The sequence below is a fragment of the Arvicola amphibius genome, chromosome 7 (assembly GCF_903992535.2).
Source record: "Arvicola amphibius chromosome 7, mArvAmp1.2, whole genome shotgun sequence".
NCBI lineage: Eukaryota > Metazoa > Chordata > Mammalia > Rodentia > Cricetidae > Arvicola > Arvicola amphibius.
In genome coordinates, this window is record NC_052053.1 from 51,779,762 (window position 1) to 51,803,981 (window position 24,220).

Below are 24,220 nucleotides of genomic sequence, written 5' to 3' on the forward strand. Positions count from 1 at the left end.
TTCTGAAATTTAGGATCCAAGAGGTACGAAGAGCGATAGTGTTCCATGGAACATGACAGAAAATGACAGCGAGCACACAGCGCTCCCACTGACTTGGGAGGGGCAGGGTCCCCTAAGTGGGGCACTGGGCTTTTGTCCAGAGGTGGTGACCAGAGTGCCCCAGCTCTTCATGTGCTGATGGAAGGCACATCCTGGCGGGGGTGCGCACCCTAGTGTTGTGCTCATCTTTAGAGGAAAACTTGAGGTGCTTGCTGTATTGTGGGGAGACCTGGGAGCCACTGAAATCCCTGACTTCTTAAGTATCCTGGTATCAGAACATGGTGGCTTTGCTCACCACCATGAACATGCATGGTAGAGCTCCCAGCTGGTCAATGGACTGCAGGGCACTGTCAACACCACTGCGAAGATTCAAACAGGCACAGAAAACCGTTCCTTAGAGGATGGCCAAAGACTACCAATTCCCTCAAAGCCAGGCGTTTTCTGCTGCCAGCTTACAATCCTCGTACCAACCTGCTGCTTTTCAAGTCGTGATTACTTCCAAAATATAAAAAGGGGAGCAAACTCTCAGAGCAGCCGCAGCTCTCCAATCCACTGCATTTATTCACTACACTTAAGTTTTATTACACTCGAACCATGCAATGTCAAACACCTACCTCTCATATGAAAGAAATGAAGAAAGAGCCAAGCCTGGGCCTGGGGCAGCACCCTTCCATCCCAGATGATCAAGTCTAATCCTATAAACTGAAATATTTAAAGAGTCTCTAAACCTCGCTGACCCAACTTCTAAAGACCAGGAACACATGGGCACTGTTGGCTTTTCATCTCTTTCCAGCTGACATGGCCGCCTTGCTGGATTTCAGGAGCAGGCGGCCAAGCCTGTAACGAGCTGCATGCATGAGAACCCAGAGTAGGCGAGCGGCCAGGCAGTGCTCAAAGCCCCAGACCCTGACCAAGAACCCCAGGCAACAGTTTCCTCCTCCAGCCCACTCCATCTTAAGAGCTGTGGAAAACATCTTGGTTAGCAGAATAAAGCCCTGGCGAAGGAGGAGGTGGGATATAAGCCACGGAATGGAAAGCTGTGTTTGGTCTGATGCTAGATCATACCTGCTGGCTACAGGAAACACTGAGGCAAAGGGCTGAAAAACCAGGAGGCCTGAGGCTCCTTGCAGGCAAGCAGGATGTGTGCCTGTGGCCCTGAGCTCTAGTGTTGTCTCCCAAGCCTCCTTCTCTGCAGGTCAGTCTTTGCTCTAAAAAGAGGGACTGGATTGTTTACCTTAGGAAAGATGCACACACATGCACACACATGCACAACTACAGGCATGTACTTAAGCATTTAAATGATGCCTACTACAGAAACTTGTAGCTGAAATGATAACAACTGTATGTATTCTAATAATCACTATTAATATCATTCAACTAGAAAGAAAGCATATGTTGTTCATGAAGAATATTTGAATTGAATTTTACCCAACCCATGGGCAAAAATCCAACCCACATAAACTCAGAAGGTTTTCTGAAAGTTACTGAAGGCAAAGGATTTTATTAAATATCCAAATTAATCATTGAAACCCTGTCTTGAAAGAGAGCAGTCTAGCGGGGAGGGAGGGGCTGGCGAATACTCATTTGTACTGTTTCAGATTTCCATAGAGACCCAGGTGAAACGTTCCACAGAGCTACCTACATACGGAATGTCAGCTTCCACTCTGATGAAAGGTAAAACATCCTCCTCTAAGTGGCCAGGTTCACAAAACCAACCCCAAAGTGAACTGACAAATCTGACCCGACACACGAAGAACTGTTTTCATAATTCTGAAAAAGGCCTTTCTCCAAAGCTGGGCGCTGACTGTACTGGAGAGCGGGCCTCAGAGAGGACGTGGCACCCATGACCCAGCTTTCTAGGATGGCCTCCATGCAGAAGCCCCACAACTGCCACTGTGAGAAATAAGACCCTTGCTATGTCACACAGGCTACAGAGCTCTAGCGAATTTGCAAGCGGCAGATACCTTGTTAAAAACTGGTGTGAGGGGCTGACAGCCGCCATGGCTCAGAGGTAGGAGCCATATTGACTAATAGTCAATTCTTCATTAAACAGAAGCCTTGACTTCCCAAGACGCCATATTAAAAATTAATATCTAAAAGTGTATTGCTCAGCCTAAAGTCATCATTCATACCGAACAATACCAAACTGCATCCTAATGAAATTTCTCCTCCAGAATTACCTTGACACCACTGCTAAGCTGGGTTTGGCTTCAGAAGAGGCCACTGGGCAGGTGGCTTTCACAATACTCTCAGGGATCCAGAATCAACCATACTGCCCGGACCCCTGCCGAAGCAGGGTGGTGGAGCCATGTGAGGGGATGATGCCATGGGACCTCTGGGTGTGGACTGTGCATTCTCTGGCCAGCAGCTACAGCTCAAGGGCACTGCACCGGACCCGTGCAGTGTAAGTTCAGACTACTGACATCATGTTCAGTCAGGGAGCTGGAGAGGCGACGTCTAACCCTTATAATCCTTGGGAAGTCCCTGCCGCCCACTTCCCACTCTAGCTGCCTGTCTAAGACAGCTGGGTATCAGGAATAGGGCCAGTTCTCAACAACTAGGAGCCGTGTGATTACAGGCTGTGGGCACATGGGGAGCTTGCAAGCTGAAGGGAGCTGGCCTATGGGTTGAGATCTGGGCTCTGACACACCAGCTATGGGACACTAGAAAAGTACCCTAATTTCTTTGATCTCCATGGGGCTATTATTAGGACACGTGTTCATTGCTTATAAAGTCCCTGAGGCAGGACCGGGCAGCCCAGCACTGCTACGTGGGGCTCTGCTACCTAGATGACTGGACAGCTGTATAACAACCCATGTGAAAGGAAGGTGGAAGTGCACACTGACTCCCAGCTCTACACCAGCTCATAGCATACAGTCAGTACATACTTTCTGAAAATATTTCCCACACGCTGAGCACCTGGGACTCAGAGGTCTTAACCAATATGCAGCCACATTTCATGCCGTCCACTCCCTGTATCAACAGAAATAGCACGGCTGAAAGGTTTCAACTCACAGTGTCATCGAACCATCATCACCGCTGTTTCTGTGTGACCAGTCTCTTTTGGGGCGACCGTGGGCCAGGAGGGTGTCCAGCCTAACTCTTCAGAAGGGAAGAGGCTAGCTAGCACTGGAGAGCACTCTCATAGTGGTGCCAGAATGAGTCATGGCTGCTCCCCAGCAGCCTCAGCCCTGCCCCGGCTCTGGAGCCCAGGCCTGGCCCCTCCAGGGCTCTCTGTAACAGCCAGCTGCTGGCCCTCTCTAGGGAGTGGATTCAAACCTCAGAGCAAATGTCTGTGCACCTTGGAGGAAAAGAAAAAACTCCACACCGTGGTCTGTACCTTAAAAACCATCTCATTAAACAAAACCTGGGTGGGTTTCATGTGAAAGAAGGAAAACCTAACTGTAGTGGCGTTGAACCCCAAGTTCTCTTGACAGGACCAGCATGGAGTGCCCACCCACCTCCGAGTCCCTGTGGCTCACTATGGAAGAACAACTCAGATCATGTCATGGCATGTCCACTAGCAGGGATGAACAATTCCTTGAAGCTGTTTCTCAGCCTTGTCTGCTAACCTGACCAGGAGGCAGGGTACCATGGCCCTTCTGGAAATGAAGACGCTCACACCAAAGCACAGCATCTCACTCCATGGCTCAAGGCAGAGATAATGCTCTGCCCACACCCACCCCGCCCCCGGGGACTTCCTGGTACTCTCACGGGCTCAGGCCTGCAGTACTCGTCTTCTACTATGCAACAACCACGAGAAGAAAAGACACCGCCTTGCCTCCCTGGCCTGAGCGTGTGGGCCTCTCACTCCAGTCCTGCCTCAACAGGGGAAGCGGCAGTTACATCTGCGGTGCAAAGATAATCTGTAATTGAAAACTGACAGGAGGCAGTCACAAGGTTTGAGGCTGCCGGGACAGACGTGAAGATTCCATCCAGCAGCTGAGGCTTCAGCCCCAGAGCACTGACTTTGCTAGTGGAGCAGAACAGTTCATGAGGCAGAGAACTGGGCCCTGGGTCCAGCAGGGAGGCAGGATCGGGCGGGCTCATGGGCTGTGACAATGGATGTGACAGCAGTGAGGAGGTAGCATGATTTCCTCTCTCCTGCAGGAAGGGCCATTAACCTTTCGGATGACAGCCCTGGACCCGAATGATGGAACCAGGTTTGAGGTCAGTAGGATCTATGCTCTCGAAACCTGACACCGACATGCAAAAGTTGTGACTGAATCCCCGTGTCCCCGAGAGGAGACTAAGTGCATGTGACAGATCTTCTGCCATCACAATGCCCCATTTCCCAGAGTATCTGTCACAGAACGAAAATACCCATGCAAAGAGTTAAGTACAATTACGTCTGTCACTGAGAAACATACTCTGGAAACTGACTGACAACTTTCTGGGAGTTGACAAATCACTGGGACATCCTCAAACACCCCTAAGCAGCAAGCACCAGGCCACAGAGAAGCAAGCTCGGCTGACTGACACTTGGGAATGGCTCCTAGCAGCTGCACCTTGAGGGGACAATGCTGTGATCCTCAGCTGGAAAACGTGTGTGTGTGTGTGTGTGTGTGTGTTGGGGGGTACACTTTGTGGCTTTTGGTGGGGCAGTAGGAGGGTGTCCATGAAGGACAGGGAGGCCTGCTAGGGTTTCTCCTCAGGACCACGGTATACAAACAAGGACTCATACTCCAGGCCTGTGTGTAGGGCAGAGCACAGCCGCTGTGTCATGTGTTCCAGCTTCTAGGCATCCCCCACTCAAGGTCTACACTGAAATGAACTGTATTAGCATGTCCAACACACTGGGGTCCTAGCCACTTATTTCAGATGGATGCTGGGGGGGGGGGTGTCACACAGTAAGCGTTTGCTTAAACACACCAGTTCTGGGCTGAGGCATACTGTCAGCTCCACCGATGCCCGGTGTTCTGCAAGGCCTGTCTGCACCCGTCCCAAGGACATGGCAGCTTTCCTCCCCCTGGAGCCTCTGTCACTGCCACCAGCACTTGAGTGGACGGGGCAGTGCCTGTGGAATCTGGAGCAGGCCTCAGTGGCCAACACCTACTCTGAGCCATCCCAACATGCCCCTAACAAAGGCTCCCCCTCCAGGGCCCCCTCCCCGGGCAAGGTGTCTGCTGAACCTGGATTTCTAAGGGAGGAGTACTATGGTTGGTTTTTACCAGCTTGGCACAATCTAGAAACACCTGTAAGGAAGTCTCAGCGAAGAACGGCCTAAACCAGGTTGGCCTGTGGGTGTGTTTATGAGGAATTATCTTGAGTATGTTAACTGATGTTTGGACACCCAGCCCAGTGTGGGTGGCACCATTCCCTAGGCAGGGATCTTGAACTGTAGGACAGTGAATAAAGCAAGCAGAGCACAAGCATGGGGCATCCCTAGCTCTCAGAAGCCTGAGCTCCTGGGCTCTGGCTTCCCACTATGATGGACTGCAGCCTGGAAAAACAGCTGAAAGAAATCCTTCCTCCCTAAGCTGCACTTGCCAGTGTATTCATCACACCAAGTGGGAATTAACGTAGGCAGGAAGGAGGGAGATGAGCACTTCCTGGCTAAGGTGTGACTCCTCAAGCGGCACTGCAGGCCTGAGAGGCCCCTCCCTTCTGCACCCTGGATATCAATGCTGAGAGGAAAGGCTTGGCTCTCAGTGCCAAGTGCCAGCCAGCTCTGTTACTCTGGGGTGCAGGGAAGTGTGTAACTGAGCTGAGCTTCTCACCTCAAGGTGTCCAGAAAGCAGAGAGAGAGAGAGAGAGAGAGACAGAGAGGGAGGCAGGGTGGGGGTGGGGCTGTGACCCACTTCCTTGTATCGAGCCCCACCTTTCCAGTGTCCACCATTTCCCAATTATCTGTTCAAGTATAAATCCATCAGTAGATTAGTTACTACTTCACACACACACACACACACACACACACACACACACACACCCTACCTCTGGGTCAGGTCTTCTGGCCTGTGCTGTGGACCATGTGACCTTTGGGAGGGCCTTCTTCGCACCCACTGCCTGTCCCCACGGGTGCAGCGCCTGTGCAGTTACACAGGCCTGACCCTATCTTTGGGACACCTGCTCTCCTTGGCGACTGTGACATCTGTGGGCTTGATAAGCATGACTCTGACATCTTTATCAAGCTTCTGATTCCATGGGGCGTAGCCCACCAAGACCCGGGCAACACACTCTCCACCACGGATCCCTGCAGCGTCTCAAATCTTAGTCCGGGCAGCCACAGAACTCACCTTCCCCACAGTCAACCTAAGACCCCATGTGTGAGAGGCGTGGGTGCTTTGTCTGAAGGTGAGTTCACTACTGGCATCTGTGCCCCCAGGTGGTAGCCCTGAGCAGAACAGGAAGCACCCCTCCCACAAAGTCCAGAAAAGGGGTGGGAAGCTAGGACAGGTCCTCAGCCCTCAGCTCGCTCCGCCTACTGGATAATGTGCGTGACACTGCTGGGAGTGGATGGGATGCTCACTGCCTGGAGGGAGATGCAAGGCTCCAGGTCCTGGACAAAGCGGCCTGCCCTAGAGACCTAAGCAGAAGTCTGTGGGTGAAACCAGGGCTCACTGTACAGAGGGTGAATTCTGCCAAGCCATTTTATGCTGCTTTTGACATAATTTCCACTGCACTCTATGATCAATTAGTTGGACAGTGCCAACCAAAATGCTAGCTACCCTGAGAGCTCTGTTCAGGAAGGCAAGGAGAGGCTCTAGATCGAGTCTCATCAAGAACACCCTGCAGCAGTGGGAAGGCTCAGGCTCAAAAGAGAAAGCAAGCCACGTGGCTGCCATGATGAGGAAGGTGACTGCCGTCACCTGTGAAAAGGTCAGCAAATGCCCCTTTTGTCTGAGGTAAAGCTGGAAATGACAGCTCTCCGAAAAGCTGCTGGGAAGGCATTAAACCCCAGTGTTGGCAGAGCTCATGTTCTTGGCTTGAGATTTCCAGGCTCGGGAGACAGCTTGTCTGCTACCCACTCCATCTCCCTCTGGCTTGTGGCTCCCTCCCAGCACGCTTCCTGCCACCTTCTAGGTGGCCAGTAGAGGGCACCCCCCCACCACGCTCCTGGCAGCTATGCTTTGGTGCCTGGATCAGGTGTCCCCACACAAAGACCAGGGAAGTACCTGATATTTACGATTTACCACTCCATGGGAAAATCATGACCGTGCTATATATGCGATGATGTCACCTACATAACAGTACACATGGGAAGGAGCTCAAAGGAAATGTACCAAAAGGTTATGAGAATTTGCTCACTGAAAACAGGTTTTGTTTTTCCATTATTTTCTATATTTTGCCAATTTCCCACAAGCACTTATTGCTCTTGTGATTGAAAAACTCTGCGGTGCTCACGGATGGGGAGTCACCGGGAGGGGTGGCCACACGGGGTCCTCCCTGTTAGAGAAGCATGTGCAGTGACAATGGGGGACTGCTCACCCAGTGTGACTTCAGCAAGGCAGCCCAGAGGGGTGCAAGACACAAGGGAGGCACTGTCCTGTGACCAGAGGCTCGAGAGGAGGAACAGGAAAGGAAGTGTGGGGTACTAGTCTGACTTAACTCTGGAGCCTGGAGCTGGACAGGGTGACTGAAGGTCGCAGGGGCGGGGGCGGGGGTGCAGCCTACGGGGAACTGAGTCTTCAGTACTGTAAAGCTGCCACTCCTTACAGAGACCCAGCATCTCGAGGAACAAATTAGCATGCCCAACCCTTCCTGTCTTCAATAGAAAATTGAAGTAACTAGCAATTCTTTTAAAAAAACAAAACAAAGATGCTGGAAAGGGAAAGAATAAAATCCCCAAGTCAATTCATGAAAGATAAAACACCAAACCCAGATGACTTAAGAGGCTCACGCAGGCACGCACACTGCCTGTAGATCAACACCCCGGCAGAGGAGAGCTGAGAGAAACACAGCAGCATTTGCATCCACGAGGAGATCCTCCTGAAGGCTGGCTGACTTAACTCAGCCAAATTAGAATACATTTTATATTGACTATTTTGACATTTGTTTTATTTGGCAAGTAAAACAGAACTGATCCAATTTCCTTGCAGCCATTGTAAACCATAAACTGTGCACCAAGGTCATAAAACATATAAGCCTTGGAAGCACTGTGTTGGGTTACGCCACCCTGCAACCCCACCAGCTTCCAGAGCCGCCTGCTGTGGCATAGGTAACCTGGTTCTCTTGTGACAGGAAAGCCTTGTTTCTTCTGGGACAGCAGGGACCCTGCACAGTACATTTTTTGTCAACTCAACACAAGCTAGGATCATTAGGAAAGAAGGAACCTCCACTGAGAAAATGCCTCCATCAGATCGGCCTGTGTGCAAGTCTGTGTGGGCAGTTTCTTGATTCATCAGTTTCTGCGCTGTCTTCCCTCCATGATGGACTGCGGCAGGAACGCATAAGCCAAGTAAGCAGTCTTCTCCAGGTTGCTTTTGGTCAGTGTCTTGTTTTGTTTTTTTTCCCACAGTAATAGATAACAAATTAGAGTGGCTTCATTCCATGCAACAGGAATTAGCAACTGCCTGAGGTAATGCCCATTTCTGGGCCCTTCCAGACCACATGTATCATTAGGGACTGGCTCTATTTATTCAAGGCCAATTGAGCCCCAAGGGCTTTGCGTCCTCTGCAGTTAACCCAAACCTGAGCTGACCATGAGCACCGGAAACTAATCTAAGTTGACCTCACGAGCACAGGTGGTGACCTGAAATGCTGGCAGAATGAATTATTAGGACAACAGATATACTTTCCCCAAAACTTGCCACTTTCTAAAGGCATCTAGTTTGTAGCCCCAGGAAAAAACAAACATCATGGGCAGCTGACTGGTCCTGCTGGGTTTCCAATGAGTTGCTGGCAGAGCTGAGAGAGAATTCTGCCCTCTGGAAAGCAGGGCCCTGGTCATTTGGCTGGCACACAAACCAGTGTGTCTCTAAGTTCACTCGAATGGCAAGACAATTTCTGTGTTTTTGTTTTATTTGGTTTGGTTTTTGAGATAGAGTCTCAATATGTAGCCTTGGCTGGTCTTGCTATGTAGACCAGGCTGGCCTTGAACTCACAATCAGTCTGCCTCTGCTCCCTTCCTCCTGAATGCTGGGATTAAAGGTGAGAGACACGACACCTGGTTTGGCCAACCACGTTTGAGCCACACCTCCTGCTGTGTTGGTAACCTGTAGTGTGCCCACAATATAAAATATTGAGAGGCCTTTCCACACATGGAACAGTCAGGTTTCTGACCAGGACTTCCTAAGGCCCAAGTCAGGTCTTCTGCAAATCTTCAGCAAATGTTAAGTGGGTGTCTTCTAAACTGCATGGCTTGGCAGGACCTAAGGCCATGGAGGTGCACGTGTGAGACCCTCAACAAAGCCTCACCTGGGAAGGTTTGGGGCTGGGGTGGAAGCGGCTGACGACTGTGAAGGTGTGGTGGGTTGAGATGAGTCGTGGTTTCTTGGCACTCTGCCCATGCGATACCAGATACCCATGCTGTTCAGTTCCCTGCAGGAGAAAAGAAAAGCCTTCAAGGTACTGCTGAGCTTGGAGCACTGACCTGAGCCACAGAGCCAACTGCTACCTCATTAGGAGTGATCTCAAACCTCAGGGAGGCCACTGTCACCATGTAAGCCAGGTCCCATCATCTCCCTTCATGCCTTGGGTGCCACAGCCAGAGCCTAGCATGACTGCAGCTGAGCCATCGGACAAGCTTGTGATGTGGCTGTCTTTACCCACCTGAGCATCCTGCCTGACTTGCTGGCATGACTGCATTCTTTGTTTTCCCATCCCACTGGTCTCTAGCACTCTATGCGGTTAGGGTGAGGCAGTTGGGAAAGGGCCTGGCAGACACAGGCCTGATTCTTCTTCAAATCCACACAACACTTCCAAATGTCAGGATTTGGCCTCTCATAGCAGGGGTCATCGTGTGTGGCCTCACTCCAAGGTCAGTTGGGAAGATGGCTTCAAATCCTCAAACAGAAGGCTCACAGCCCACAAAACAGGTACAACTAAGTGTAGATGCACACATTCTGTGGTTTTGACAGCAGCACTGGCCGTGCCCCACGCTGCACACCTGTGAAGCGATGAGGCAAGCCCACCCTTGGCAATGAGACAGAATGATTTCTGCCTTATGCAAGCCCTCTCTGCTGCCCCCAAAAGGTGTCTGTGGGACTAGAAGCCAAGGGGCAGTATCTCTTCCAAAAATAAAAGACATTTATCCTGTGGGTCTTGGGTGTAGCCTGGGGGCTATTCTAAACCAGACCTTGCCTTATCCAAAGAGCGAGCCCAGCTGCGGTACCACCAAGTCCATCCATCTCCACCCGGCTTCAGGCTGCCCCTGCTGCAGCCTGCCTGATTCAGTGGAGGCTGTGTCTTTCCCAGTCTGAGCTTTCTGCATCTCGGAGCACAAGTTCAGGCCCTTGTCATGCAGCACTCAGATTAAGTGACTTTGGTACTGAATTCTTAATTCACTTCTCTTCTTAAAATCATGCTATGTCTTCCAGGAGAGTATGTTATCGTCCAAGATGAAATAAAAATTGAATTTCAGCAATTTAAAAAATTTTACCAGGAAGATAGATTCTAGTTTTGTGTATCAAGATAAATACTGTTTTTTTTTTTTTTTAAAAAAAAATCCATTCTTCAGAATTGTTTAAAACAGTTAAAATTGCATCTTTTAAAAATAGTATCGTAGGGGGCTGGAGAGATGGCTCAGTGGTTAAGAGTACCGGCTGTTCTCCCAGAGGACCTAGGTTCAATTCCCAGCACCCACATGACAGCTCACAACTGTCTGTAACTCCAGTTCCAGAGGATCTGATATCTTCACACCAATGCACATAAAATAAAGTTAAATAAATTATCAAAAAATAGTGTTGTGATGAGAGATGTAAACAGCAGATGCAGGTACACTTTAACCGTACAGTGGTTGTGTGTGTGTGCTGTGTGTGTAAATGGGAATCTGTGGGTGATGTGTGCAGTACACTTTAACAGTGCAGTGGCTGTGTGTTGTGTGTGTAAATGGGAATCTGTGGGTGATGTGTGCAGTACACTTTAACAGTGCAGTGGTTGGCTGTGTGTGTGCTGTGTGTGTAAATGGGAGCCTGTGGGTGATGTGTGTAGTAGACTTTAACACTGCAGTGGTTGGCTGTGTGTGTGCTGTGTGTGTAAATGGGAGCATGTGGGTGATGTGTGCAGTACACTTTGTGCAGTGGTTGGCTGTGCTGTGTGTAAATTGGAACCTGTGTGTGATGTGTGATTGTTCTATAACTGCTTCCAAACCCTGTAACCCTCTTGCACTTTTAGTTTAACTCGGGATGCAAAGCAGGATTTGCAGGCATGGGAGCTTTTCCTTTATTTGTTCATTTTTGGTGAAGGATGGAGCTGAGTTTTGCGTACCCTAAGCATGGGCTCTACCACTAATGCCCAGCCCAAACCCATCTTGAAGTACATGAATCCACAGTGGAGGAGGTTAAAGCAACCTCAGCTACAAGAACCTAGCCTCAACCCCTTGAGTGCAATAAGCATCCAATTTCTTCAGTTCATCCAGCCCCACCCCAGCCCCGCCTACCCAACCTTTTACCTCCTGCACAATTTGACAGCTACCCTACTTCACTGTTCTTCCTTAAGCTCTGCTGAAGCAGTCCTTACTTCCAGCTCAGGCGGTTCAATGAGGGAGTGACCTTTCCCAGATGACAGTGCCCAGGTAGTGCACCTGATGGTGGGCAGATGAATCATGCCCAAGGACACTGAATTCTAGACCTGTAAAGGGAACCACAGGAAGGCGGGCTTGCTCATCTCTGGACCTGCTCCTGAAGGGCAGCTGGCCAAAGAACAGCAGTGCCATGTCTCCACAGAGAAACAGGTGTCAGGAAACGAGGACCGAGAGGGCAGGAAACGAGGTGTTCTCATCCTCTGAGTTCCTACTTCCTACTACTGCCGAAGCCTGGCTGCAATGCCAGCCAAAAAATGTTCCCTTTTGTTTAAGTCACTCTGGGTGGGACTTACTGTCACTCAGGCGCATGGGGGCCCAAAGTGAAGTGCTGGGATTTGCCTGCACTTGGAGTTTACAGAGCAGCTTTGGAGCCAGGCCCTGCTCATTCCGAGGCTGCAGGTGACCAGGACCTGTGTGCCCACAGGTGTGCCCCTGTCCCCAGGACGTGCCACACTCACTCCCACTCTGCTCATCACCTGCCTTCCCTTCACAGCTGGTCCTCCTGTCTCTGAGGTCTTTGCTTAGTAGCCGGCCTCCTGTCGTACTGGAGCAGCCCCAGCTCACCCCAGGTTACATCCCCCCCCCCCCACCGCTGTCTGAGACAACCTTGTCTATCTCCTTGCTCACTGCTCATCTCTCTCTTCAGAACAGCCTCTCCGTGAGGGCAGGACCTTTGTCACTCTCTCCCACACACAGGATCTATCTAAAGGCATGAAAATGTTAGCCATAAAATGCGCCATGCTGATAAGCAGTGTGAGGAGGTGAGGCCCACAGCAGTGCTGACGGCAGCATGCAGAGGGGCCTGAAAGGGGACTGTACAGGAAACAGAAGGCCCTAGGGTGGAACTACACTGTTAGCTGAGGTAGACTGAGGTCAGAGTCAGTGATGAACACCAGCACTGAGAGCCATGGATTATGGCTGAGCCTTGTGAGCCACACAGACTTCTCAGTCTTGGTCCCAGGAGTGACCCAGCACTCTCAGGGGAGGGAGATCTGTGTGCAAATATTGTTGAGACTTACCCAATAAATGTGTACTGGGGAGGTGCCTGCTTGGTCCGGCCCATGATGCGAATGTCACAAATGGCAGCTTCAGTTGAATCCCGGGGAATGAACTTAATGCATAGCCTCTTCTTCCTGAAGGCCACCTCCTCTAAGGAAAGGACAACAGAAAGGTGTGAGTCTGACAGAGATGCCACCTCCTCTCTGCTTTGGGCAGCAGAAGGGATGGGTCATCCTTGTTACCTGGAAGAAGGGCTAAGCTCCAACCCTGCCTTCCTTGAGGCTCCTAAGGACAGGCGATGACAACAGAGTATACCAGTCACCCTTCCTTGTGTGCAGGGCTGACCCCAGACACGCTGGCCAGGAAGGAGCGCCCAGAACAGCTGCCATGGTCCCACAGCCGCAGCCCGTGGATGCCCCCCACCACGGCAAGGCTCCCCTTCTTTTCACTTTCAACTACAGAAATCTTCAAGTACACCCCAAAAGGTGTGAGCTGCAGGGCAGAGCTGCCTGCTCTTGCTCAGCACACACCTCTAATTTTTCCGTCTGGATATATGGAACAAACCCCCAACACTGTGTCATATTGCCCAGCCCCACCCGGGAAGGCATGGCTGTCATGTCCCTGCCATTTCTACCCAAAACAAAGAAACTCCTGAACTTATAGTCTGAATTCGAGTTTCTTCATCACGGCACAATGCCTTCCCTGCTCTGCCCTGCCCTGCCTTGCTCCACATCTGAGGCCATGCTCTGCAGTGGGCCGACAGGTCCCTTGCGTCCCTTGGGTCCCTTTTACTCCATAACCACCCCTCCCTGCTCCTTGGTGCTCTGTGACAGAGAGGCAGGAAAAAAACAAAACAAAACAGTTGTTTTGCCTCCGTCCAGTAGCACATTAGAGCTGGTTGGCTTTGGTCCAGGTCAAACCTTTGTGGAAGGCAGTTCATGTGTGAGCTCCCAGGACCACTGTGCCCCACAGCGCCGGCCTAAGACCTGGATCACAACACTCCCAGGCACGGCCCTGGCTGTGGTTTTTCAGGATGCTTGTGGCTAAGAGCCACACCTTGGTTCTGGGTTCTCCAGAGTCTGCCGTTCCTCCTGCACTGATGAGCTCAAGTCCATCTAAAACATAACCCTTCTTCCCCAGCCATCTGTCATCTAAGGCAGACCGTGAGCAGAGTGAGTGCCAGTGGCCCGCTTCTGTCATTTGTCTAGCTTGCTCGCGGTGCGCTGGGGCCCTAGAAATGGACGGCGCTGCCCACTGAGGTAGTCTGCGGTTCTGAACTTTTCCCAACAGTCCATGAGTCTTCCAGTTGGATTTGTGGGTTTTTAAAAAATTTTTAAAACATTTTTTAAATTAAAATATAATTACGTCATTTCCCCCTTTCCCTTTCCTCCCTCTAGTCCTCCCATACACAGCCCCTCTCTCTTAAATTCATGACCCCTCACATTATTCTTTGTTGCTGTATATATTCCTAAATATATAGCTACAACCTGATAGTCTGTATGTTTTCTGTGTACGATTTCGGGGCCCACCATTTGGAGATGCCCTCTCTGGGGAAGACTATTTTTTCCACTCTCAGCACCCAGTTGCCTGTAGTGGGTTTTGTTTGTGACAGGGTCTCATTATGTACCCTAGTAGATCAGTCTCAGACTTGTAATCCTCCTGCCTCAGTCTCACATCTGGCTCCATCAGTAGGATCTGGGTTGGAATCCCAGACCTGCCATTGCTGGCACTGGCACTGGCACCTCAGAAGTCACTTAAACCCTGAGCCTCGGTTTTGTCATCTGTAAAAGGGACCTGGTAGAGGCCCACACAGGAGGCATGTGGGTAGATGCCATGTGGAAACATAATTTCTTGGTCAGTTCTAGGCACATAAGTGCTCAATAAAGAACAGCTAGGAGGGATGGCAAGCCAGCCCAGTGTGCATTTAACATCTGGGCTTGGGAGTGACCCTCAAGTTGCAGAATCTGTGACCATTTAGACATGGTCCTGTTGCAGGTAGGCAGGGGAACAGGTTCTGCAGGCCTGGTAGAATCAGCAGTATTGTTTGGTCTTTGTTATGTTTTGGGGAAATGTGGCTGTCTTTTTAAAAAGCCAGGTTGAGTCAGGCGGTTGTGGCTGGTGGCACACACCTTTAATGCCAGCACTCAGTAAGCAGGGGCAGGCAGACCTCTGAGTTTGAGTCCAGTCTGATCTACAAAGAGTTCCAGGATAGTCAGGGCTACACAGAGAAACCCTGTCTCGAAAAGCAAACAAACAAGCAAACAAAAGGTCAGGCTGAAATGCCCAAATCCTGTGAGTTTTGTCCCAGAAATAAAAGCGAAGGGCTACATCCTCAACCACGTATCTTAAAGCTGTAGAAATGTCTGTAACCCACAGAGCAAACACTCTCAAAGAAACGGCGGCATCCTGGAGGAAGCGGGTGCCACAGCAACCCTGCACCTAACACCATTAGCTACCAAGTTAAAGCCCTGAAGGAGATGTACTACAGACCTTCCCTGAGGTAATCGATACTCTGCTAGCCTTTGCCACAGCCTGGCTCCAGTCTCCATCTGCAGCCAGCTAAGTCAAGGACGGATCCACTCATTCATTACACATGCGTAAGCAGGCCTCATTTTAAGTAAACATATTATACATAGTCAATAGAAATGTGTTCAGTCATGCTAATGAACACAGGGAGAGTACATAGCACTTTACTAAAGCAAACAGTCTTCCGGTGTTTAAGTGCTGTATGGACTGCAACAGGCTATATTTTAAATTAATTACAGGAGTCTCATCTTTTTGGCTGACTTCATGAAATCAAGGCTTTAAGTACTCTCAGGAGATACTGGGCTAACCATGAGGTTCTTTGTCCCCAGAAAGTCTTTGAGAAATGGTCCCATGACCACAGGTGTGCTTAGACACCTGATGGAGAGCACAGGACCCTCCGGAGAGCAGAAGATGCAAACATGGGGACTGAACTCCCAGTTAGAACCAATGGGCCCCCCACAGTCACAGCACAGGCCCACAACAGGGTCTCCTCACTGCATGAGCTCAACAAACAGGAAATGCAGAATGGGAAATCCCTTGTGGCTATGCCATCGCCATACAATTACATCAAATACATCAATTAGCTGTCAAAATGAACATCAAGAAAATGTTTAAGACTTTGAAAACCTTAGGAAGAAAACAGAACAGGAATGAATACAAACCAATAAGGTCATTTTATTTTGTAAGCGGAGAATTCACCTAAGAAGAGACAAAGTTAGCAAACATTTACAAAAGCACCCAGGCTTGCTAATAAATAGCAAATACAAATTAAATACAATTTAAATAGTGAACAAAGAGGAGGGCTGCACTTTTAGGCCTGGGGAAATGAAGCCTTTGCTGCTGCCGACACTGAGATACCCTCATGGAGGTCATACAGTTGGCAAGTCCAACTAGAAAGAGACCTGTATGCTCCAACAATATTACGAGGCAGAGAGTACCCTCTTGGCCTGACAAATGGGTAAACTGAGCCAGGAGTCTAAGAGGACCTGCTTGGGGTTCCACGAGCGCAAGCAGCAGGCCAGATGGAACATGAGGACACCGCAGAGACTAGAGTCCAAGGTTGGTCCCAACAGAGGACTCAGGCAGACAGGGCCCCTCCTTCAGTTTCCTGCTTGGTCTCTGGATTCGGGTCCTCTTGTCTGTGCAGCAAGCACTTTATCCACTGGGTCATTTCCCGAGTCTGACATGACTATCTGTAGGAACTACCAGAAACAGGCAGAGCTATGCAGAAAGTACCGGCTGGTGGGGGCAGGGAGGCGAGGGCTGGAAGTCAATGTCTCCAAGACATCGGTGCCTGCTTTGAGGACAGCTGCGGTGACAAAAAGACCATGATGGCAGGTACACGAGTGTGAATATTCCAAGAAGCACTGGATTGTGTTCTTTAAATGGGTGATTTACATGGTATTTGAATTGTATCTAAACCATTATTAAAAAAAATTCCCTGCTACTTAGAAAATCTGTATGTGTAAGATGCTTAGTACATGTGTGTGTACATGTGTTTGTTCAAGCAGCATGTGTGTATGTGCACCTGCATGTGTATGCATGTATGTGTGTGCATGTGTATCTGTGTACATATGTGTGCATGCATGTGCATTTGTATATGTGTGTGCATATGCACAAGATTATAGGCATGCATATATGTATATTGTGTGCATAAGTATGTATCCATGTATATTTATGCATGTGTATGTTTGCATGTGTATATGCACATGCATGCATATGTATGTGTGTGCATCTGTGTTTGTATGTGGGTGTGTTCTTGCACTTGGCTAAGATGCAGTCACTGCGCCTTTCTTTTCTCATATGCAAAACAGGCCTAACATCCATCTCTACAGAGGTCTCATAAAGATAAAATGACATCATGAGAGTGAAGCATTCCTCATGGGGCCTTACATGAAACATAGCAAATACGTGTCCTAAATCATTATGTTGCTGTGATAAAATGCCTGACCAAAGGCAACCTGCGGGAGAGTAGGTTTATATGGCTTACACTTCCAGGCTATCACTGAGGGGAAGCCAAGGCAGGAACTCAAGTCATGTCACATCCAGTCGAGAGCAGAGAGAAACAAGCTTCCTCCAAGTTTACAGCCAGCTGCCCCCCCCTCCACCCTCACACAGCCCAGGGCCTTCTGCCCAGCGAAGGGTGCCACCCACAGTGGGATAGGTCAGTTAACAATCATGACAACCCCACTGCAAGCATGCCCAGAGGTCACTCTGATCCAGGCTTCTCAGGTAATTCTAGGCTGTGTCAAAGTGGCAGTTAAAAGTGACCGGCATCAGGACATTCGCTAGGACGTCGGTGCACACAGTGAAAGCAGTCAGAGAGGGATTAACTGCTTTGCTGAAGTAAGTTCCATTGGGTGGGGGGGACATGGATGCTGCTCACCTTGAAATGTGAACAAGAAAATGGCAAGGAAATAATGGTTCAGAAATGTTCACACCAAGGAAATATTGAAACACGCACACATAATATAATATAAATAAAAGCAAAGAACAGGGTACAGAATTCCATAAAGGAATTTTACAGGTAAAGGGATCTCTGTTTTCTTATTCACTGCCTCACTGCTGTGGAGTGGGCTCATGAGTAATTGCAAACAAAGTGAGTTCATATATACACCAAAGTAAAGAAGTCCCCTGCTATTACAACCAGCACCCCAAGACCCCGGCCCTAGCATCCAGGACCCTGGCCCTGCACAGCAGGATCCTAAGGCAGCTTCTTCATTTCCCACAGTTCTCTGCTGCTCCACTCAGTGCAGTGTTGCTCAGTTCAGAGGTCGGGACATCTGGTCTAATTCAAATCTTGTTTTTATTTATTTTAGGATTTTGTTGCTGTTTTGTAATAGACAGGGTTTCATGTAGCTCAGACTGGTCTCATGCTCTTGATGTAGTGAAGGATGACCTTGAATCCTGGATCTTCTTGTCCCCACCTCCCAAGTATTGAGACTACGGCTATGAGCCAACACACCTGGCTCCAATTTGATCCTGCACGCTCTAACTTACAGTCTTTCTGGTTCAGGCCTCTTGCTCACTCTTTGAGCTCTACACCTGCACAGAGCTGTTTCGTGCAGCCCCCAAGCATCCTTTGATCTCTGCCCTTCCTTTTGCTCTGGGGTCTTGTGCCAAGCTTGGCTTCAGCAACAGCTGAGGACAGACAAATGACCAACTATATCCCGAGCAGCAGGGGGCATCATTCTAAGAAAAGTGCCTCTGCTCACTGGCAGGCAGGGTCCCACATACTTTCCAGACACACAGAGAACCAAGGTGGATGTCACAAGAGACAGGCTTTCTTTACCATCCACAGGAACCCCCCTCAGCTGTTTCCAGAGAAAAACACACTTTTTGGGACCCTAGTCTATTTGGATGCACACCTTCCTAGGCCTGGATGGAGGGGGGAGGGCCTTGGACTTCACACAGGGCAGGGTACCTGGCCCTCTCTTAAGGAGGGAGGGGGAGAGAGGAAGGGGAGTGGGGGAACAGAAGGGGAATGGGAGGAGGGGAGGAAGTGTAAACTTTTGAATGGAAAAATAAAAATAAATAAAAAAAACCACACAGGAAATATTTAAGAGTCCACCTGAAGAGAAGGAGACTGCCCCCAAGGCCTGCATGCTGAGGGCTGACTCACGTGTGTCCACTGTCTCCTGGATAGGGATGAAGCCCACAGGCAATGTGTCCTTGACATCGATGAGCTTCATGTCCACCAGCACGTTCCCCAAGTGACTCTTGGGAAGAAGAAAAGACACACAGACTATTAATTGGAACGCTCAGTCTGCTTGCAGTCCTTGCTTCAGGATGTGTATTTAATACAGTGACTGCTGCAGCTTTACCATAGCTGGTTAATTAACAAAGATACTAATGTTCCCCAGCATGTTACCCAGGGACTATAGTGTGCCTCAGGAAGGAGGTACCCTGTAGACAGAACCCAGCAGAGGGCAGGTGGGCATGTGACCTGGACCCCACCACCTCTCAGGGTCAGCGGGTTTTAAAGAGAGGAGGTTCTGGGATGCTTGCAGGAGAGGAATTGCCCCTGAACTGAATAGGAACTGATCATACACCCAAGGGATTGTTGGTTTCAGACAGTTTTCAGTTACAAGATGCATTTTAAAAAATCCCAAGAATCATAAACTAACAGAATGGCAGCCCCGCCACCTCCATATCCCACGCCTTCTGAAATGACTTGCTGGGGGGCTCTTAAGAGTTCCTATTTAGTGGTGGCAGAGGGGTCCACAGTGCACAGTTTCCATAAAGACATCTTTTGAAGACAGTAGGTGGAGCACCATTCTATAATTGCAAGAGAGAATTCTCTGCAAACACGCCAGCACTTGCAGCCTCCACTTCATGCTAGAAACGGCTCTCAAGAAATCAACGCTATGCAGGGCTGCTGCGGAGATTATATTCACATCTTCAGCGTCATCACAGCCTCATCAGAGCCAGTTAAGGCAAGAAAAATGGGTTTCCAGCCCAAATCTCTCCTGGTAGGATTATGGCAACATGTTCTGTGTGCCCACTTTGCAGAAGCACTATCCTCCAAAGCCCCATTTGAATGCACGTTCACTTTGCTTGTCTGAAGTCCTGGGAAAACATCTAAGGGGTCAGCCCAGGCTCTGTCTTCACAGGAACCTCTCCGGCCAGTGTCCCCTGTTGTTTAGAGAAAGGACTCAACTTCATCTCTGAGATTGGAAACACAGACTTCACCTCCATCCTGAGAGCACAGCACCTCTGAAATCCATGCAGGGAATATTTGCCTTCTGAACTAAGTCACACACTGTCTCCTTAAGCTCCTTTTAACTTCCTATCAGTTTATAATTGGGTTTTGTGGTGGTTTGAATAAGAATGGTCCCCACAGATTCATAGATTTGAATGCTTAATCATCAGGGAGTGGAACTACTTGAAAAGGTATAGGAGGTGTGGCCTCTTGGAGAAAGTACATTACTAGGGATGGCCTTGGAGGTTTCAAAAGCTCCTGCCAGGCCTAGAGTCTCTCTCAGCTGGTGGACCAGATGTACCTCTCAGCTATTGCTCCAGCACCATTCTTGCCTGTGTGCCGCCAGCTCCCTGACATGAAAATGGACTGGAGGCAAGCCCCCAGTTTAATGCTTTCTTTTATAAGAGTTGCCTTGATCATAGTGTCTCTTCACAGCAATAGAACAGTGACTAAGACAGACACCGTGAGGTATCCATCTACCTACCATCTTCGAAGATGTCATTACGAAAACTGTGTACTGATGGCCCCATCTGCCTCCACTAAATAGGAAACAAAATGATCTCTGCTCCTACTGCTCAACCAAGCTGCTATAGTTCTTGGCACACAGTAGGGACTCAATAATTATTGGCTAAATGTTTGGTTGTTGTGAAATATTTGTTTAACCACAATGCAAAGATGTGTTGTTTCTTTAACTATATAAAGATGTGCTGCTGTGTTACCTTGCTTGCCTAAGGCACCTGATTATAATAAAAATCTAATAAAAATCTGAACAGCCAATAGCAAGGGAGAAGGTATAGGTGGGACTTCCAGGCAGAGGGTAAGTAGGAGGAATTTAGGCTCAGGAAGAAAAAGAGACGCCATGGAGCTGAGGGGCCAGTTACATACAGACATGGAGGAAGCAGGAAAGTAGGACATATGGAATGAAAGAAAGGTAAGAATCCCCTCGACAAAATGTAGATGAATAGAAAGAGGTCAAATTCAGTTAAAAGAGCTGGTGGGACAAGCCTAAACTAAGGCTGAGCATTCATAACAGTAAGTCTCTGTGACTTTATTTGGGAGCTAGTTGGCAACCCAAAGAAAATTCCAACTACATTTGGTGGCACACTTTTCAGCAGGGTGGGTGCTGGTGGTTAAAAACAAAATCAGACTTCCTTGGAAGGCAAATGGAAATGGTCACCCAAATTCTGACAGCTTAGTATTGGTTATTATGGAGCAAAGTAAAACATAAACCTCAGGCTGGAATCAGAAGTCAGAGTGGCATGTGTAGCCTATGCCCAGCACTTCCCCTGCCCTCACAGCTCCATGTTATCACAGCTCCGGGGCCAAGGGCTCAGGAAGACATATGCACTGTGGTGCAGCATGTGGGGAGCAGGCACTCTCTAATGTGGAGGAGACTTCTGATTACACAGGAAGGCCGGGCTCAGCCTAGAACCTGGGAAGCACCGGCTGCCTTTATTTTCCCCCCGGGGCAGCTGCTCTTCCAGTCACCGCTGCTTTCTGCTGAGAAATTAACAACTGGGCATGCTCTGCTGTCCCATAGATGGCTGGGCATTCATCAGGATTGTGCCTGAATGTGTTCAGCTTGACAGGCTGACTCTGTAGAAGTCAACAGCAAACCACTTAGCAACCTCGCCCTCCCAACTCTTGAGAAAATGCCCTAATCATAAAATCAGAGCATTGGTGGTGTAGCCATTAAAACAAGCATCAGGAAACCCTTCCATGCATACAAAATGGGAGGCTGTCCTGTTGAAGCCTCCAGCAACCCGAGTGTGGCCCTCTTCCATGGGGCTGCCACTCGGATTTTTCTTTCTTCTTTTTTTTTATACCATAGGCCTACAATACCATTAATTTTGCTGGTTCCTCTCCCCTCACCCACTTGTGCTCTCTTTCATTTCCTCCTCATAAATATGAAGAGCACATTCCCAATCCTTGTTGAGCAAATGATTCATACGAGAAGCCCAATATACACTGACTCAGGGTATTTATATTGTCTCTGGTAGCCAGTATTTGCTAGTATACTGTAATTATTTTTGACAACTTTGCATTTAAGGTAGCCACAGATAACCAACTTAATATTCAAATGTTCATAAATCCTTCTGTTTAACATCCTCCCTACCTAATCTATGTACATTATTATTACAGGTAATGCAGAAAGTATGGGGCATGAAAAGTGCAATTAATCTCACTCCTTCCCCAGGAAGCAATGCCACTCTAAAGCCAGGTTTCTATATTAATGGCCTGATTGGGGGAAAGGAATTTAGGATTCCAAGGAAGCTCCCCAAACTCCTATCCTCGGAGTCTCAAGTCACCCAATTAAGACTTGGCCTGCTCTGGAGATCCCACACCCTCCTGTATGGCTGTAAAATGGTACTCTGCCAAGCCTATGTTCTGACTCTAGGCCAGGACAGACAGGCAGCCACCACTGGTCAGCATGTGCCTAGCTCCTGCCTCACTCGAGCCCTGGCCAAATGGGCACGGCCATTGACAAAAATTTGATCCCAGAGCAAATTCGATCCCCTGAGTTGATCACTTGGATGCTGTAAAGGAGAATCTCATTTCTTTTTCTTGGTGCTGACGATGGAATTGTTAAGCACTGAACACATTCATTCTCTTTCCATAAAAAATGGTGCGCCCAGGCTTCAGTACAGGGTGGGGCTTCTCTGGCTGCCCTCCTGGCAGCCTCACACCCTGTCACCCTGTCACCCCAGCACCCAGCTATGATGGGCAGCAGCTTGTTTTCTGGCAGTGCCAGGGACTGAACCCAGGGCCCCATGCATGCTAAGCAAGTGCTCTACCTCCACCCCAAGCCCAAGAATTGTGTTCTCTATAATCCATTTCAAACTAATTTCAGTGCCTTTTCTGAATCATAATGGACTTGTGGCTGCCCCCACTCCCAAGACTTCAAGAACTCTTCTGCCTAGAAGAACAAAACCTCATGGATTTCAGGAAGAAATGTAGCAAGCCCCAGTGCAAGCGACCCAAGGGACTGTGGTTAGCCCCTGAGCACAGGGCTGGGGTGGAATGAGTGAGAAATGTCCCACAGAGTTTTGAAGATGTGAATACTTGGTCCCGGTCTGTGGGGCTGTTTGAGGAGGCCTGGGAGGTGTGGCCTTGCTAGAGGAAGTGTGTCACTGGGGGCGGACTTCGAGAGTGGAAAAGCTCACACCACTTCCAGTTCTCGCTCGGCCTCATGCCTGCAACTGAGGATGTGCACTCTCAGGTTTCTGCTCTTAACATCTTGCCTTCCACTTACGGCCACACCTTCCACTTGCGGTCATGCCTCCCTGCCTTGATAGACTTTTATCCCTCTAAACCATAAGCCAAAACACACCCCTCCTTCTGTAAGTCGCCTAGGTCATGGTATGCTATCACTGCAACAGAAAGTCACTTAGACAAGGTATTTGATCAAGTTTTCAGAACTTCCTTTTGAGAGTCCGGCAGCAGTGAATCCACAGCGGCTCACAGGAAGCAATGGTCCCTTAGCAGAACATAGGCAATGGGAGCAAAAGGCAGAAATAACTTTTAAAAGATATTTGGGTAGAATCCAGGGGACATAAGGGTGCAGGTGAGTGAGGGAGCAGGTAGGTGAGGGAGGGAGCAGGTGAGTGAGGGAGTAGGTGCATGAGGGAGCAGGTGAGTGAGGGAGCAGGTGAGTGAGGGAGCAGGTGCATGAGGGAGCAGGTGAGGGAGGGAGCAGGTGAGGGAGGGAGCAGGTGAGGGAGGGAGCAGGTGAATGAGGGAGCAGGTGAATGAGGGAGTAGGTGAGGGAGGGAGCAGGTGAGGGAGGGAGCAAGTGAATGAGGAAGCAGGTGCATAAGGGAGCAGGTGCGTGAGGGAGCAGGTGAGTGAGGGAGCAGGTGCGTGAGGGAGCAGGTGGAAAAGGTAGTCAATGGGTCTACTGATAGCTCCGGATTTGGTGTGCTGATGTCACCTCATCCCTCCTCTGTGGGGTCGCATCAGGCTACAGTGAGCCCAAAGGATCTGTGCAAACACACCACAAACACTGCACAGGTGCCTACTCTGGCTCAGCTGCCACCATCCTGGTACTGAAAATGAATTCAAAGTAAAAAGATTCTCCATTTCAGTCATAAACGCTACACTTTACAAGCAGCAAATGTATTGCTCTTGTAATTAGAGAGGAGCTTAATGAGATTACTTCAGCCATTGTCCTGAACATGTTAGGAACAATATTCATAACAAAGAATTATCAATGAGCAACAACAGGTAGTGTCCTAGCACATCATAGTCCATATAAGAGACTGTTAGAGGGA

At 49.2% G+C, this 24,220-nt stretch overlaps 1 protein-coding gene across 2 annotated transcripts in view; it reads right to left on the reverse strand.

The window, feature by feature from the left end:
• Positions 1 to 24,220, reverse strand: part of Mvb12b (multivesicular body subunit 12B) — a 155,253-nt gene that overhangs the window by 84,501 nt on the left and 46,532 nt on the right. For both annotated transcript variants that reach the window (XM_038337840.1, XM_038337841.1), the window contains 3 exons: positions 18,870 to 18,966; positions 12,742 to 12,871; positions 9,397 to 9,519 (listed from right to left, as the gene is read on the reverse strand). In XM_038337840.1, coding sequence (XP_038193768.1) covers positions 9,397 to 9,519; positions 12,742 to 12,871; positions 18,870 to 18,966 — 350 coding nt within the window. The remainder of the gene's footprint in view (positions 1 to 9,396; positions 9,520 to 12,741; positions 12,872 to 18,869; positions 18,967 to 24,220) is intronic.